The 16901-nt window shown below is 44.3% G+C and overlaps 1 protein-coding gene across 1 annotated transcript; it reads left to right on the top strand.

Moving 5' to 3' along the window:
- The first annotated feature begins 386 nt into the window (after positions 1-386).
- ND-49 (NADH dehydrogenase (ubiquinone) 49 kDa subunit) lies at positions 387-16371 on the top strand. Its single transcript, XM_028183512.2, has 10 exons — positions 387-546; positions 1187-1302; positions 9586-9695; positions 11840-12041; positions 12632-12819; positions 13786-13949; positions 14286-14405; positions 15092-15221; positions 15695-15840; positions 16179-16371. The coding sequence occupies exons 1-10, from the start codon at positions 452-454 to the stop codon at positions 16306-16308; spliced, it is 1401 nt and encodes a 466-aa protein (XP_028039313.2). The 5' UTR covers positions 387-451; the 3' UTR covers positions 16309-16371.
- Positions 16372-16901: the final 530 nt, after the last annotated feature.

The raw sequence follows: 16901 nt of genomic DNA, 5'->3' as shown, positions 1-16901 counted from the left end.
GTTTTAAACATTAAGAAAAACATTGCGAGGAAGCTTGTAAGACTGTCCTATTTCCAATGCATCATATAGTTGAAACTATAGATGTATAAAATATAACAATTATAGGTACATAGGTAATGAAAATAAAAAAAACTTATTGTAGTTACATACTACTAGTAACATATTATTATATTGGATCACTTTAATACAATTTTATTGTAAAATATAAATAATATTCTTTTATAGTTTGAAATTAATGAGTAACTCTTCACACTCATTGTTCATTTATGTGATTGAACGAGAACTGAACGCATCACTATTACTTTAAATATAGCAACATTATTTCACAAAGTGACATTAGCTACTGTCAGCTGGCTTCGTCTAATTAAAAATCCGACTATATATTGGCGTTTTGACAACATGATAAGTTGACGAGAAACGAAACGTTCCGTTTCGAACGGAGTTGTCAAAAATGGCCTCCCTTCTCAATGTTTTGTTGCGAAAATCTCCTAATTTCGGCCAAAAATCGGTCTTATTAAAGAACATTCCCGCTGTTCATAATGTGAAGTGAGTGTTAAATACAGAATTATAAAATGAGTGTTTTCAACTATTGAGCAAAAGTGAAAAAAAATTATGTAACATTGTAGGTTAATTCACTATAACTTATTTATGAATTCAAACAAAATAAACAATTGCAAACTCAATAATTTTACAACTACTTCGTTTAATTCGCATCTGTAATTAAAGGAACTTAATAACAACTTTGACTCCATCTGCCTCGACTCTGTATCTAACATTACTCTTATAACTAAATTCATAATATTTTGTTACATTTCACACATAGTCTTCCACAACCAAATTTAATGATACTGATCTCAACTAAAGATGAACGACTTTCTAACCGGAAATCTTACAGCCCTGAGTAAGAATTTAAATAATAGGGTACAACAGCATCCCAAATGTGTTGCAAATATAGTTATCTCCCAAAAGCACTCTTTAAGTCATTTTATACACGAGATATAAGTAGAGCTATTGTTATAGAGTTACTAAATTCATATGTTTATTTTTAGAAATATAAAAAGAAACAAATAATGAAAAATATAATATAAAAAAATCCCTGCTGTAGTGTTGAGGATTGGATATGCTTTTAATGTCTAGAAATCGATAGCTTAATGGCTAACAGAGCTCACTATAAGAACTTTTACAGCTCCCAAAGAGATGGGCACCGGTGGTTCCCTGATCTAGACTTTGTGAAACAATTTGAAGGGCCAGTCATGTATCCCGATGAGTCGACCAAATCATTGAAACCTGTTCCTTATAACAGTAAGTAATTAATGTGGCACATAAACATTTTTGTTATGCCGCAAATACCTCTAGCACCCATTTAGTAAAATTAGTACTGACCATAATCAATCATAACAAATTCACATCTAAATCCGTTTTCATCATATTAACATTGTTGTTGTTGCTATCCTACAGCTTGCTGGTACATAGGGCCCTCACAAGCTGTCTCCACTTGACCCTGTCTTGTGCTTATGTTTTTTTTTTAAAATATCGCTCCAGGTCGTGCTGGCAGTCCTGATCTCTCTCTCCACAGTGCCATTATGTACAGGGCGATCAGGTCTTCTCCTGCCAAGTGGTTGCCACTCAAACGCGATTGATGATACTTTGACTCTGCTGCGCCGTAAACTCGTAGAGTGTGTCCTGTTCAATGACATGTGTGGCTAGATTACCTTTAAACTGGAAGTCTTAAAAAAATCGCTGTGACTCTTCAGGAGGAGCAAGCTGGTTTCTCCTGTTTGGAAGTGAGACCTAGAGAGTGACCAAGACCCCTGAACCAATCGCAGGTGTAAATAAGTGCTTGAGGTCGATACTCAGAATATTCTGGCCAGCCACTATATCCAATAAAGACCTCTGGACTAAATGTGCCTAAACCTCCATCACCCATATTAACGTTATTAAAATATAATGTGATGTGTTAAAACATAATAAACTGTCAAAGTAAGTGTAATTATGTCTCTAACTTACAACCCACTAAAATCAAAGAGAAAACAAAAGTTAGTTAAACTTTTCATCGTCTGTCGTGTCATTTTTTCCGTAGTTTAATGAATGATAATTTTTTAGTATTACAATTTTTACTGTATCCATTATTTATTTTGGATAGTAAGAACATACATTCTTGGATTAAGTGCTTGTATTATTTTTAATGACCTAGTTTAAATGATATTCTAGAGCAGTCTTTCTCAAAGTGGGCGATAACGCCCCCTGGGGGGCGTTTGAAACCTAGAGGGGGGCGTTAAGGGGCCCAGGAAAAAATGGGGGGCGTTGATGTGGTTTAGGGGGGCGCTGTAAAATTTGTAATTTCATTTACTTTATAGTATTTTAAATTTCACTAAAATTAAAACTCACCTACTACACAATAACGAATAATTAGTTTATATTTCTACCCTGTATGATGTTATAAAAACTTAAAATAATTAACATAGATTTCGTACATAGATAGCCCACACACCGTACGCAATCAAGTTGTAACAAGTTTCTGCGGAACATGATCGATGATAGTTAAAAAATTAGAGTAATTTTACCTTGATTACATTGCACCAGAAATTATTTTAAAAATTAGAACAAAAACTACCATGCAGAGTTTTAAAATATTACACATACGTAAACTAACACAAATTGAGGTTTTCTTTACTTTCTTTCTTGTTTTTAACATAAGATCATTTTACAGCTTTTTCCTAGCATTTTATAAGAAATTACTGATGTAAGAATCATAATTTTTATATAAAATGGAGATGCGTATATAATTATTGTTCAAAAACTTGTCTTAGATTATTATTTTTTACAATTTACCCATTACCGTCCAATGTCAAATAGTATAGTAAGCCTAAACAGCTCACTTATTGTAAACATTATTTACTATTTTATTTCTATATAATAATAGGTTTCTGAGAAACAATTCTGAAGAGACCGAAACAGGTAGAAATCTGAAGTTGCAAGGTCAGGACTATACGGCGGATGCATTAACATCTCCCAGCCAAGCTCTCTTAATTTTTGCTGAGTGGCTAAAGATGTGTGAGGTCTAGCGTTATCGTGATGAAAAACCACACCAATAGCTTTGCCGCTGCAGTTACCGAGTGCCACACGTTCCTTTTTTTTTGTAAGGAGGAAATCGCCGGACTTCCGCCCTTCACTGGGGATGGAGGGCGGGGCAAGTCGGAGTCGAACCGACTAAAACCTCCTGTCGCTGAACAATCAGCATCCAACCCTCGCATGAGACAGAGCTCATGAAAAGGCAAAAGGGGGAAAGTTAAGCGTTTAGTGCGGAGCACATCTCTCCCATCACCCTCCCCCTCGGGACGCCGGACTGGCGGTCGTCGGCGCTACGACCACCAGCCCTCTCGGTCGGCCAGCTGTCCGAAGCCCGCCTAGATTACGCCGGTTAGAATGGTCTATCCTACGGAATACCCCTCTGGGTCAGAACCAGCGTGGGTTGAGGATAGCCGGCCTTCCATCACCCGGATCCTCATGCGTAAAACGTGTGCAGAGCAGCTTGCACGTCGTCTTCTTAGGTCCCCAGGCCGACATCTGAGGGAGACCCGAAACACTTTAAGGGCCAGGGCTTGGGCGAGATCCGCCTCCCTGGATCCCGCTCGACGGCGGCGGGCCTGTGCGTCTCTCACGCACCCCGCCGCCTCCTTCTGCGAGATGGTGCACTCGCAGAAGTCGAGCATCGCCTTCCACGACTCGTCGTCACCAAGCATCGATGCCAGAACACTCGGCAACGACAAGTCGTTTCCTATTTTTGCGACGAGGACACGCCGCCACCCTTCCCATGCGGTGCAGGCGACGAGCGTATGCTCTGCTGTGTCCAAGTCGCAACCACAATGGTGGCACTCTGCCGTCGGCTCGGCTCCGATCCGGTGCAGGAACTCACTGAAGCAACCATGCCCAGTGAGCACCTGCGTGAGTCGGAAAGTGAGGCGTCCTCTGTCACGATTCACCCAGTCCAGGACTGGGCGAATCGCCTCGACGGTCCTACGACCAGCCGAAGGATCGGCCAGCCGCCTGGACCATGACTCCAGCACGGACCGCCGAGATTGGGCCCTCCGCGCTCTGACCACACTGGGGCTGGGACGCGCCACGCCCCGGGCACGAAGGTTAGCCCGCCACTGATAGTCAGCGGCGAGCGCCTCCGCCTCCAGGACCCAAGGCGGCGTCGCAGCCAGTACACACGCCGCCTCGAAAGAGATGGTGCGATAACCACGGATGATCCTGACCGCGATGGTGCGTTGCGGCCGTTGCAGCAACTTCGCTACCCCCACGGCCAGTGACTGGCTCCACGGGGGCGCCTCGGATAAGGCCATTGACCGCACCACCCCCGTATAGAGACGACGTGTCACCTGGTCAGGCCCCCCGATGTTGGGAAGAAGCCGGCTTAACGCGCCGGCCACCACCAACAAACGAGGGACCAGGTTCTGAAAGTAAACACGGAAGGTCCAACGACTGTCCAGAATGAAGCCGAGGTACTTCAACTGCACCCCGACCCGATATGGACGCCTCCAACCACGATATGGGCATCGACAGGTGGCACTCTCCGGGGCCTGTGGAACCACATGACCTCGGATTTACTGAGTGTCACGTCGAGGCCCAATCTCCTGATTTTGCCGACGACATGCGCCACCCCAGTGGTGGCAAGACGATCAAACTCAGCAAAACACCCCCCCGGGACACGACCAGCGTGTCGTCTGCGTAACAGATTACGATTAGGTCCGGGAGGAGGGCACCTCTCAGTACCCAGTCATACCCGATATTCCACAAAAGGGGGCCGAGCACCTACCCCTGTGGAACACCGCGCACGACCTGGAACCTGTGCACGATCCAACCGTGTCTAGTATACGTGACCGATCTGTCCTCCAAGTAGGAAGCCACCAGTCGGCAAAGGTAGGGTAGGTAGACACTCCGTGTCTTACCAGGGGCATTTTTTTAAATAAAAGAACACTTATTGCGGCATAACTATAATAGTTAGACATATGCTGTGGCGACACTTTTTGTAAAATAATGTTTTTTACAAAGTCGTAGTACATTATTTTATTCTATCATCAATAGTTTTCGTAGGGCACGCGACGTAAAGATTATTTTAGGTATTTTTTTTTACACCTTGGGTTAAATTATTGGCGTTTTAGTAAGGATAACTAATTTTTTTCAAAAATGAATTATAGCCTATGCCACTCGGGAATAGTGAAGCTTCCAAACAGTGAAAGAATTTTGCAAATCGGTTTAGCAGTTTCGGAGCCTATTGAATACAAACAAACAAAAAAATCTTTCCTCTTTACAATATTAGTATAGATATTAATTATTACAAATAATAAAAACGCTTTATTACTATAATACGAAATGATGTTAAATAATTTTTCGTAGTTTCCTTCCTTCTTGCGTCGATAATCCTCAGTGCTGAGGGTCGTGGCTTCCTCTAATAACTTTCTCCTGCATCATCTTGCGCCATTCCTGCCTGTCCTCGGCTGTGTGGATAGCAACGTGAACTGAGGTATTGAGAGTGGAGCGTATTTGGTCCGACCAGCGCATTGGATTTCTGCCTCTGTGCCTTCCCCCGCATACCTTGCCTGTTACCAGCAGCTTTTCCAGATTGTCACCTCCCTTTCTAGCGATATGTCCAAGGATCTCGAAACTCCTCCGCGCGCATGTAGTGCTGAGGCGCATTGGAATCTTGAGTTCGGTAAGAATGGATTCGTTGGTTCTGTGTTCTCTCTCTCTCTTCCCAGCTATTTATCCCACATGGTGGTGGGGTCAGCTTTCCTGACTTTACTCCTCCACTTCGCTCTGTCTTCGACATCCTCGTCAGCAACATTGCATTCTCTCTTGTCCTTCAGCACTACGTCCCTCCACCTTGTCTTGGGTCTGCTTCTAGGTCTCCGACCGGGGAGGTCGAGCAGTAGCGCCAAATTTCCGACGTAGTCAGGTGACTTCCTTTTCACGTGACCATACCATCTCAGCCTACTCTCCTGCATCTTGTCGGCGATGTCCCGTACACCTAGACTTCCACGCACGTACTCGTTGCGGATTTTATCGAGCCTAATCACGCCGCACATCCACCTCAGCATTTTCATTTTAGCAACTTGAATGGTATGTACGTTCCTTTTGGTTGCTGCCCATGTTTCGCTGCCATACATAAGAACAGGCCTTATTATGGTCTTATAGATCATACCCTTGAGCTTAACGGGCATCCTCCTATCGCAGGTGACACCACTTACTTCTCGCCATTTTAGCCACGCTACGGCTATTCGGTGTTGAATGTTGCATTTTAAATTTCCAGATCTGTGCATCATAGTACCCAGATACTTGTATTGATCGCACATGTTTACAAGTTGACCGTCAATGGAAATCGGACTGTTGTCACCTGGATCTGGGTCATTAAAAGACATGTAATGTGTCTTCGCAACACTCAATATTAGGCCACCGGCTTGTAACTGCTGTTTCCACAACAGGAGTGCCTCTCGTAGCTCTGTGCGGCTCTCGGTGCAGATAGCAACGTCGTCTGCATAGATGAAAGTCCACGAGGCTGAGGACTGCGCCACCTCAGTGAGTGAGTCTATAACCATGTCGAACAGAAAGGGACTCAGTACTGAACCTTGATGCAGACCTTCTGCAACTGCTATTGGTTTTGTCTGACCCACTACTGTCCGTACCATTGACCTCGCATCCCTGTACATGTCAATTATGACGTTAACATAATGTTCGGGTACATTCTTCTTGCGAAGGCTCCACCAGATCGTATCTCTTGGCACACGGTCAAATGCCTTTTCCATGTCTAAGAATGCGACATACAATGGCCGAAGTTTTTGTACGATACTCCTCCGCGATCGTATTTAGAGCAAACATAGGGTCGGTGGTAGATAAGCCCTGTACAAAACCATAGTGATTTTTGGATAGTGAACACTCTGATCTTAGGCGGCTGTCAATCACTCTTTCATACAGTTTCATAGTATGGCTTAACAGCTTGATCCCGCGATAGTTGTTACATTCGTACTTACTGCCCTTCCCCTTATAAATAGGAACTATGGTGCTCAATCTCCACGCCGCTGGCATTTTGGAAGAGCGCAACACACAGTTGAAAAGTTTGGTGAGCGTTTCGATTCCGTGCTCACGAAGGCACTTCCAAGCTTCCACTGGAATACCGTCCGGTCCCGTGGCTTTCTTGTTGGCCATCTTTTCTAACGCCATTTTGACCTCATTTGGACGTATTGGAGGTATAAGCCCAATGTTCCTGCCCACTTTTTTTAACTGTATAGCAGCTTGAGTAGGGTTCAGTAGCTGTTCATAATATTGATGCCAAGCTGATAGTACATCATTATCCTTATACAGAAGCTCACCATTTGGATCTTTAACAGCCCGACATCTAGTGGGATCCCTCGTGCTCCAACAACGCTGTTTAGCGAGCTTAAATATACATTTTTGACCTTCTTTTGTTTCCAGTTGCTCGTACATGGTCTTTAGGGCAACTGCGCGCTCCACTGCCACTATTTTCTTAGTCTCCTTCTTTATTCTTTTATATCTTTCTTGGTCTTCAGAAGTTTGGGTGGACTGCCAGGTCTTAAAGGCATCTTTTTTCCTTTGAATGGCATTTTGCACTGCTTCTGTCCACCACCAAGTCTCTTTATTGCTTATTCTACCACCTTTTGTACGACCAAGAGTAATATTACCAGCTTTTACAATGGATTTGCTAAGGTGATCCCATATATTGTCAATATCCAACTCAGTATCAACTTTCAAGTTGCTCAGATGGTTACAGAATTCGGGGATCTTATCTCCTTTTAAGTTCCACCATTTGGTTATTTCCGGAGTGTGAGATGTTTTGGTTTTATATGTTTTCTTAAAAAGCATATCCATTACAACGATACGATGTTGAGTAACGGCGCATTCTCCCGGGATGACCTTGCAATTTCTTACCCGGCCTATGTAAGCTCGATTTACTAATATATAGTCTATCTGCGACGTTGTTTGTCCACTTTTGTATGTAATTGTATGTTCTGGCTTTTTAGCAAAGAAAGTATTTGTTATAGCAAGATCAAATGCAGCAGCTGTTGAAAGAATAACTTCCCCCTCCTCGTTTATAGTGCCAAATCCATGACCTCCGTGCACTCTTTTAAAGGCCTTATTTTCTGTCCCTATGTGACCGTTTAAGTCCCCACCCAACAGCATTGTCTCCTTCGAAGGTATTTGGCGTAGATGATCTTCCAAAGTTGTCCAAAAACTATCTTTTTCAGCCCTGCTACAACCCGCCTGGGGAGCATAAGCTGATATCACATTTATGACTTCCCCTTCAACAAGTACTTTTAGAGACATCAGCCTGTCGTTAATTCGATTTACTTCTAAGATGTTTTCGAGGTGTTCGGCTTTGACAGCGATTGCTACACCATTTCTTCCATGCCTAGCGCCTACATACATGAGTTTGTAGCCTTCTCCGATGTTACGGGCTTTTGCATCAGTCCATCTGGTTTCTTGAAGGCAAGCGAAATCTACCTTTCTACGCTTGAAGAGTGAAGCAAGTTCCTTTGTCTTCCCCGTTAGTGTTCCAACATTCTGTTCTGTAGTGTTCTGTCCAACGAATCCCGAGCATTTTCCTCCAGCACCACATCTCAAACGCGTCGATGCGTTGGCGGTCGGCTTTCTTGAGGGTCCAAGTCTCTGCGCTGTAGAGAAAAATGGAAAAGACGAGGGAGGTGACGAGCTGCTTTTTGGTATTCCTCGAGATGTTTCTGTCCGCCCAAACACGGTCCATTTGGGACATAGCTCTCTATGCCATACTGATTCGCCTTCTGAGGTCCTTTTCGGAGGCTCCATTACTAGCTATGACGGAGCCCAGATAAATGAAATCCTCTACGACTTCCAGGTTTACCTTATTCGTAGTTTAATAAGTTATTATTGTTAGTAGTATTATTTACTAGTCGAAATATAAATTTTAAATTATCTTATGATGAGAATCTTATATTAATGATAAAGATATTCATCAAAAATAGTTTCGTTCTAATAAATTAGCTTAGTAATAGTACAGTGAACTAGCAATTTATTTTGGTAATTCTGAATTTAAACAAACATATTGATGAGAAGAATTCATTTTTACTTTGCAAATTTGTAAATACACGCTCTGTAGCAATGTACGGACATATAATAATATGAAGAAACAATAATAGCATCTACGAATACATATGTACTACGTGGTACTACATTTACTAAAATTAATACAACATTTATTAATGAAATTAATGAAATTGTGGTTTTAAAGTTTTAGGGGTGTATAAAAAATGGGGGGCGCTGAAAAATAATTAATTTTCAAAGGGGGCGTTAAAAGAAATAAGTTTGATAATCACTGTTCTAGAGGATTTTGTTAGAATCAACTCGATATATAGTAATAGAGATTCATTAATTACTTATTATTGTTTTGACTTGTATACCCTGTATAAGGTAGCGAGACTTCAGCATTTATCTACTCTATCCAATAAAGAAAGTGTTTATCACCTAATCGCTTAGAATGAGGCAGACTCTGCCCTCAAATTATAAAAATATTAAAAAATAATAATCTTTCAGGCATCATAAAACCGGCCGAAAAGAAAGTACGCAACATGATCCTGAACTTCGGGCCCCAGCATCCAGCCGCTCACGGGGTGCTGCGTCTCGTACTGGAACTGGACGGAGAGGTGAGATATTTTGGAACATCAGCAGTTGAATTAGCTGATGCATGTATTGTCTTCTCACATTAAAACTGTATAATCTCAAAACTTACAAATTTTACAGGAGTGTTTTAAAGGTTTAATATTAATCATCTTTGCAACATTTATTTTTTATTTTTTACCAGTTACATTATTTGTCTTTTATAGTAAGATAAAATTATGTATTAATTTTGTTAATAGTAAACAATTTTGTAAATAGTAAAAAAAAATTAAAGTAAACTACGCTCTTTTGACAGTATTTATGAGAAAAATACTGGTGATACCAAATGATTCCGCATAATAACTAAATTTCGAATATTTTTGGAAATTGTACACTTTTGATGCGAAAAGACAGTATGTCTTGATATTTGGAGAATATTAAACTCAGTTTCTCAGAGCAGTCTGATGTTGGTGCTGTTATAAAATCTTCCATTCTTGGCCTCTTTTTTATTTTTTATTGCATAGATGGGTGGACGAGATCACATCCCACCTGGCGTTAAGAGGTTACCGGAACCCATAGACAGTCATAGAACCCATAGTCTCTGGGACCTGGAAGCGGAGGCGCTCACTACGGATTACGCGTGGCGATGTGATCTCCGCTCCAGGGGGGAGCCGCGTCCCGGCGCGGCGGAAGTTCGAGCGCTTCAATCTCGGCGTGCCGTGCTCGAGGCGTGGTCTCGCCGCCTGGCGGACCCCGCCTACGGGCGACGGACCGTCGAGGCGATCCGCCCGGTCCTTTCGGACTGGGTGAATCGCGACCGAGGACGTCTCACCTTCCGAGCGACGCAGGTGCTCACGGGACACGGCTGTTTCGGTCGCTACCTGCACCTCGTTGCCCGGAGGGAGCCGACGCCGAAGTGCCACCACTGCTGTGGCTGCAACGAGGACACGGCGGAGCACACGCTCGCGTACTGCCCCCGCTTTCGCGGAGCAGCGCCGCGTCCTCGTTGCAAAAATAGGACCGGACTTGTCGCTTCCGACCGTCGTGGCTGAGATGCTCGGCAACGATGAGTCCTGGCAGGCGATGCTCGACTTCTGCGAGTCCACCATCTCGCAGAAGGGGTGGCGGAACGGGAGAGGGAGAACTCTTCCTCCCTCTCGGCGCCGTGCCGCCGCCGTCGAGCCGGGGGTCGGAGGAGGGCGTTTGTCCAGCTCCGGCCCCTATGAGGAGGCAGTTTCCTCCCGGTGATGGTCACGGGGCGACCTAAGGGGGTTGAGACTACGCCGCACGCTACCGTCACTCTAGCGCGCTGGCACCAGGAGGACGGGACGACGCGTCGGCGGCTGCGGATTGCGATGCGGTCCGCATTTTCGTCGTCGCTGTCGTTCCTGAGCATACTGTGGAAGAGCAACCCGGTCGGCGGTGTATCGCGTTCCGACCCGGCAGGCTGGTTCTGGCCCAGCGGGGTATCCCGGAACACCAGTGGCATCGCCCGGGCGGCCTGGTAGGGCCGCCGTACCGCAGAGACTGACGTCGTTGGTCGTCGACTATCGCCTCGACGACCCGTCGGTCGGGCGTCCTCGGGGTGGCGCCGCGTGTCTGGTTGTAGTGTTGACCGCGGGAACCCCCCTACTCTGACCGGGTTTTGACCCCGGACGGAGATCGGACGCCGGGTGTAAGAGTGCAGGGGAGTCGTTTAGTGGGTGGGCCCTAAATTCCTTGGGCCCGCGGTCTGCTCTCAACACCTGCAGATCGTTGAGTCTCACATATCCCGCGCGCCCGCTAGGCGCGGGGACCTCGTAGGAGGTTGGGCCCTGGGCCCGAAAAAAAAAAAAAAAAACCCATAGACATCTACAAAGATATGACTTTTAAAGTCCCAGTATAGTTACAACGGCCCCACCTTTCAAACCGAAACGCATTATTGCTTCATGGCAGAAATAGGCAGCGTGGTGGTACCTACCCGTGCATACTCACAAGAGGTCCTACCACCAGTAACCTACACGGTTTGTTTTCGTTGCTCATACGGAATGAGCTCTGGCTCCACTTGCCCATAGACGTCAACAACGTAAATGTCTATTGTCATTCTAAATCTACATTAGATGATAAGGTTGCATATACAGCTTGAGGGTAGTTCCTACTCATGCGGGCTCACAAGACATCCCACAACAAGTGCCTGTATTTTGATTTGCAGACAGTCCGTGCAGCAGATCCTCACATAGGTCTCCTGCACCGTGGTACTGAAAAGCTGATCGAATACAAGACATACACCCAAGCCCTGCCGTACTTCGACCGTCTGGACTACGTGTCCATGATGTGCAACGAGCAGTGCTACAGTCTGGCCGTCGAGAAGCTGCTGAACATCGATGTTCCTCTGCGGGCCAAGTACATCAGAAGTGAGTAGTGCTCACAGTAGATCTAAGGACTCCTGAACTCAAAATCAGAAATTGTATTTTCAATTACAGAGTAATGGAAACCGTACAAAAGGTCATCGACCTCACGAGTCCTGAATTTACCCCTCAAAACTAAATAATCGAAATTCTATTAACTTTAGTGAATTCTATATATGTAAATTTTTTTCTTTATATTTAAAGTAGTTAGTCTAACGTGTTTGTATGTGCTGTTCTTAAAATTAGAGATTCGCATATGGAAAAACTGATCAAATTTATTTGTATTTAGATATTTTTTCTCAGAGTACCTGTAATTTTTGTGTATACTGTAACATTGGCCAAATCAATGACTAAAGGTTTTGTAGTCATTTAAAAAGAAAAGATCTAAATTCAACCATAATATACCATACCTTAAGGTTTCGATTTTAAAGTTAAGGCTAAGTTTTAGACACGCAGCATTTTTTATTTCGCTCCATTCTTAATATTCAGAAGAAAAATATTACTGTTGCTAAAATAATTTACATTCATATATACACTGCAGCAGCTAGGTAGATATTGTTTCCTTTCTTAGTAAAGACATCTATAAATGTTTCCAGCTCTGTTTGCGGAGATAACCCGCCTACTCAATCACATAATGGCGGTCGGCACGCACGCGCTCGACGTGGGGGCGCTCACTCCCTTCTTCTGGCTGTTCGAGGAGAGAGAAAAGATGATGGAGTTCTACGAGAGAGTCAGCGGCGCCAGGATGCACGCCGCCTACATCAGACCAGGAGGGGTTTCGCTTGTGAGTCTTTTGCAATAGCGGTCTGATTCTGAACGATGACCCAAATTCTCTTTTTCTACTTATTCTAGTGACCTCAAGGAATCTAGATTCTACTTCTACTAGTAAGAGCAGTGCACCTGATGTTAAGTGGTTACCGGTGCCCACAGACATCTAAAAGGTGGCCGCTAACCTACCTTGAAATATAAGTTCTAAGGTCTCAGTATATTTACAACGGCTGCCCCACCCTTCAAACCGAACCGCATTGCTGCTTCACGGCAGTAAAAGGTGGGGTGGTGTTACCTACCCGTGCGGACTCACAAGACGTCCTACCACCGGATCGGAAACGCGACCCACTGAGAAGATCCGGCGAGGAACTCAGTGGGCTGTGTCTGAGGGTCCCAACTCTGTCATGTTCGCTGCAGTCAAAGTTTGGGGGGTCTGCTCAGCGAGCCAAGCGCGACTGTACTCACCATCAGGTCGGCTGTGGGCTCACCTGCACACAACAGCGATAAAAATGACTGAAGCTTCTGACATAATCTTTGCCGTCACCATACCCTATGGAGGGTTCTCTGTCTGGCAAAAATGCCCATATTAAAAAAAAAGGATTGTGGTTTTATGAAATCACGGTAAAAGTGAAACATTTTTTCAAATTATAGACATTTAACTCTGACAAACAATATTTACATTAAACACTGATAAAAATAAACAAAATGGCGTGGAGCACTGGCACAAATGAGTAACAGTCTATACACTACACGGTCAGCTGCTGCGAACTATAGGCGCCGCCATATTGGCCTTGACTGCTCTGACGAGCGCCTTTCACTTTATCCCTACTCCGCGGCCGACCGTCACGCGACATGCAACACACAGACGAAAACGTTTAAGACGATGTAATAAAAGTTTCACTTTAATAAACAGTTTTGTAGTCTGTTTGAAGGCTTTGACACCTCTACTTTGGCTGACTAACCCTAAAGCGTGTACCTCCAGGACATGCCGCTGGGTCTGATGGACGACATCTACGAGTTCTCGTCGAAGTTCGCCGAGCGCATCGACGAGGTGGAAGACGTGCTCACCACCAACAGGATCTGGGTGCAGCGGACCAAGGACATCGGCGTGGTCACTGCGCAGGACGCGCTCAACTACGGCTTCAGGTAAGTACTGACTTAGGAGGGTCAGACCTAGAACTGCCGGATGGTACACACCACCACACCAGCCCGTTGCTGCTGTAAAACATTAATGCGTTCTGGTTTGAAAGTCGTACTACACAATTGAGGCTTCCATCTCTTGTTTGCGTTTCGGTTTGAAGTGTGGGGCAGCCGTTGTAACTATACTGAGACTTTAGAACTTATATCTCGAGGTGGGTGGCGGCATTTACTTTGTAGATTGTCGAAGCGGTCTCGTGCTTGTACGACCGTCGCGGCTTGGAAGAGAGACGCTCAACTGCTCGACTAATTAAGCTCCTCGTTGAGAACGTGCGATGTTTCCAGCGGTGTGATGCTGCGGGGCTCCGGCATCAAGTGGGACCTCCGCAAGACGCAGCCTTACGACGCCTATCCCTTCGTCGAGTTCGACGTGCCCATAGGGACGCACGGCGACTGCTACGATAGGTAACCCTTAAGAGATAATGAAACTAATTATGTCATTACGTTTGTCCGGGATGAACTTCGAAACTATCAATCCGATTTTAAAGTATCTTTTTTCAAAATGTCTGCCTTGATCCAATTTAACACATAGGATAGTTTTTACCTCAGTTTATAATACGTAATAATTTTTTATAGAACAAAAAAGTGTTGCATGACAAAATGTTATTGCTATCTGTGAGCTCTATAGGTTTGCTAACAGTGGGTGGCCTAAGTTAGTCTATGGACATAATGCTTGTATGTTCGAGTCTGGTGAGTATCCGATAGATGGCGCTGTATTCAAATTGAACGCCTCATTCACGTTGCAACTTGTACCTACTATGTATGTTTTAGTCCACTGAGTTTCTCGCCGGATCTTCTCAGTGGGTCGCGATTCCGATCCGGTGGTAGATTCTGCGAAGCGCTGCTCTTGCTAGGGCCAGTGTTGGCTAATTCTCCCTAGTTGAGCCCGTGAGCTCGCTTACCCTTGGGCTACATAGGAATGAGTGGGTAGGGGAAAAAATATTCCGGAGCCTTTTTATTTGTTCCATGGAGAGTGATTTGAGGAATTATTCGAGATGATCCCTCCAAAAGAGACCAGAACACGGTGAATGTATTTAGATGGAATCTTCCTTTTAGATTTGAAATATTGAAGTGTGTGATACCTCCACTAGGTACTTGTGTCGCGTCGAGGAGATGCGCCAGTCCCTCCGCATCATCGAGCAGTGCCTCAACGACATGCCCCCCGGGGAGGTCAAGACCGACGACGCCAAGCTCACCCCGCCCTCCCGGGAGGAGATGAAGGTAACCCGCCCTCTGTACCAGGAGTTGTGCAGTCATCAGCTGTCCCCCGACGTCACTCGGGTGTTTGTCTGTGCGCCCACACAGAACACAAGATGTTCAGAACCTACATATACATAGGTTTAAGAAAACTATTAAAGAAAATCTGTGCAATAAAGCTTACTATAAAGTCAATGATTATCTAGAAGATTGCACAAAGTGGGAATGAGTTGCTCGCTCCAGGCATTTCAATATTGTAATAGTTGTTACGTTATAATACTCACTGTAAAAATTAATATTTAAAAAAATTATCTAATATTTAAAAAATAAAAAAAGACATGCCCGCTGAGTTTCTTGCCAGTTCTTCTCAGGACGGAGGCTAGTTTTTGTGAATTGGCGGTAGTTCTTTTTGACATTCAACAAGTATGTACTTTCATTTATGTTAAATAAAAATATTTTTTTTTATTTGATTTCACTAACCGCCGCCTCCCCCGCAGACGTCCATGGAGGCGCTGATCCACCACTTCAAGCTGTTCACGCAGGGCTACCAGGTGCCGCCGGGCTCCACCTACACCGCCGTGGAGGCTCCCAAGGGGGAGTTCGGGATCTACCTCGTCTCCGACGGAGGCTCCAAGCCGTACAGGTCGGCGTCTTCACGAAATATTATTAATGTTTTAAATTACGAAATATTATATTATAAATATATAATAGGTAGGACCTCTTGTGAGCCCGCACGGGTACCACCACCCTGCCAATTTCTGCCATGAAGCAGTAATGCGTTTCGGTTTGAAGGGTGGGGCAGCCGTTGTAACTATACGTGAGACCTTAGAACTTATATCTCAAGGTGAGTGGCGCATTTACGTTGTAGATGTCTATGGGCTCCAGTGACCACTTAACACCAGGTTGGCTCTAAAAAAAAAGCACCCAGTGTATAGCTATGTCTAGGTATTTACATAAGGCGTTGTGTGTGTCCGTTGGCAGATGCAAGATCAAGGCGCCGGGCTTCGCGCACCTGGCGGCGCTGGAGAAGATCGGCAGGAACTCCATGCTGGCGGACATCGTGGCCATCATCGGGACTCTCGATGTGGTCTTTGGGGAGATCGACCGGTAGAACGTTGAAGCAGTAGACACATGTACATTTTTATGTTTAAGAAATAAATTATCTTAGAAAATCTGTTGTTGTTTTTGTTTTTATTAATTGTTCGTATATGTCGAAGGAATATCGATTCGTTGATAGACATCTATACTAATATTATAAAGAGGAAATGTTTGTTTGTTTGTATTGAATAGGCTCCGAAACTACTGAACCGATTTAAAAAAATCCTTCACTATTGGAAAGCTACGCTATCCCCAGGTGACATAGGCTATATTTAATTTTATTATATTTTCAAAAAATTAAGAGATCCTTACTGAAACTCCAATAATATAACCCAATGTGATTTTTTTTTTACCTAAAATTCTTTACATCGCGTGCGCTACTACCCAAGCGAAGCCGGGGCGGGCCGCTAGTCAGAAATAAGTCTATAGTCGGATTTTTAATTAAACGAAGCCAGCTGACAGCAGCTAATGTCAGTTTGTGAAATAATGTTGCTATATTTAAAGTAATAGTGATGCGTTCAGTTCTCGTTCAATCACATGAATGAACAATGAGTGTGAAGAGTTAATCATTAATCTCAACCTATAAAAGAATATTATTTATATTTT

Source organism: Bombyx mandarina, chromosome 23, assembly GCF_030267445.1.
Source record: "Bombyx mandarina strain Sakado chromosome 23, ASM3026744v2".
In the NCBI taxonomy this organism is placed as follows: Eukaryota; Metazoa; Arthropoda; class Insecta; order Lepidoptera; family Bombycidae; genus Bombyx; species Bombyx mandarina.
This window is presented reverse-complemented; position numbering and strand designations above follow the sequence as displayed.

Bases quoted from the DNA above. Each gene is read 5' to 3' on its own strand.
- ND-49 (XM_028183512.2), top strand. From the start codon at position 452: ATGGCCTCCCTTCTCAATGTTTTGTTGCGAAAATCTCCTAATTTCGGC. The intron at 12,042-12,631 runs GTGAGTAGTGCT...AAATGTTTCCAG, and splicing joins GCGGGCCAAGTACATCAGAA to CTCTGTTTGCGGAGATAACC. The intron at 14,406-15,091 runs GTAACCCTTAAG...TACCTCCACTAG, and splicing joins CACGGCGACTGCTACGATAG to GTACTTGTGTCGCGTCGAGG.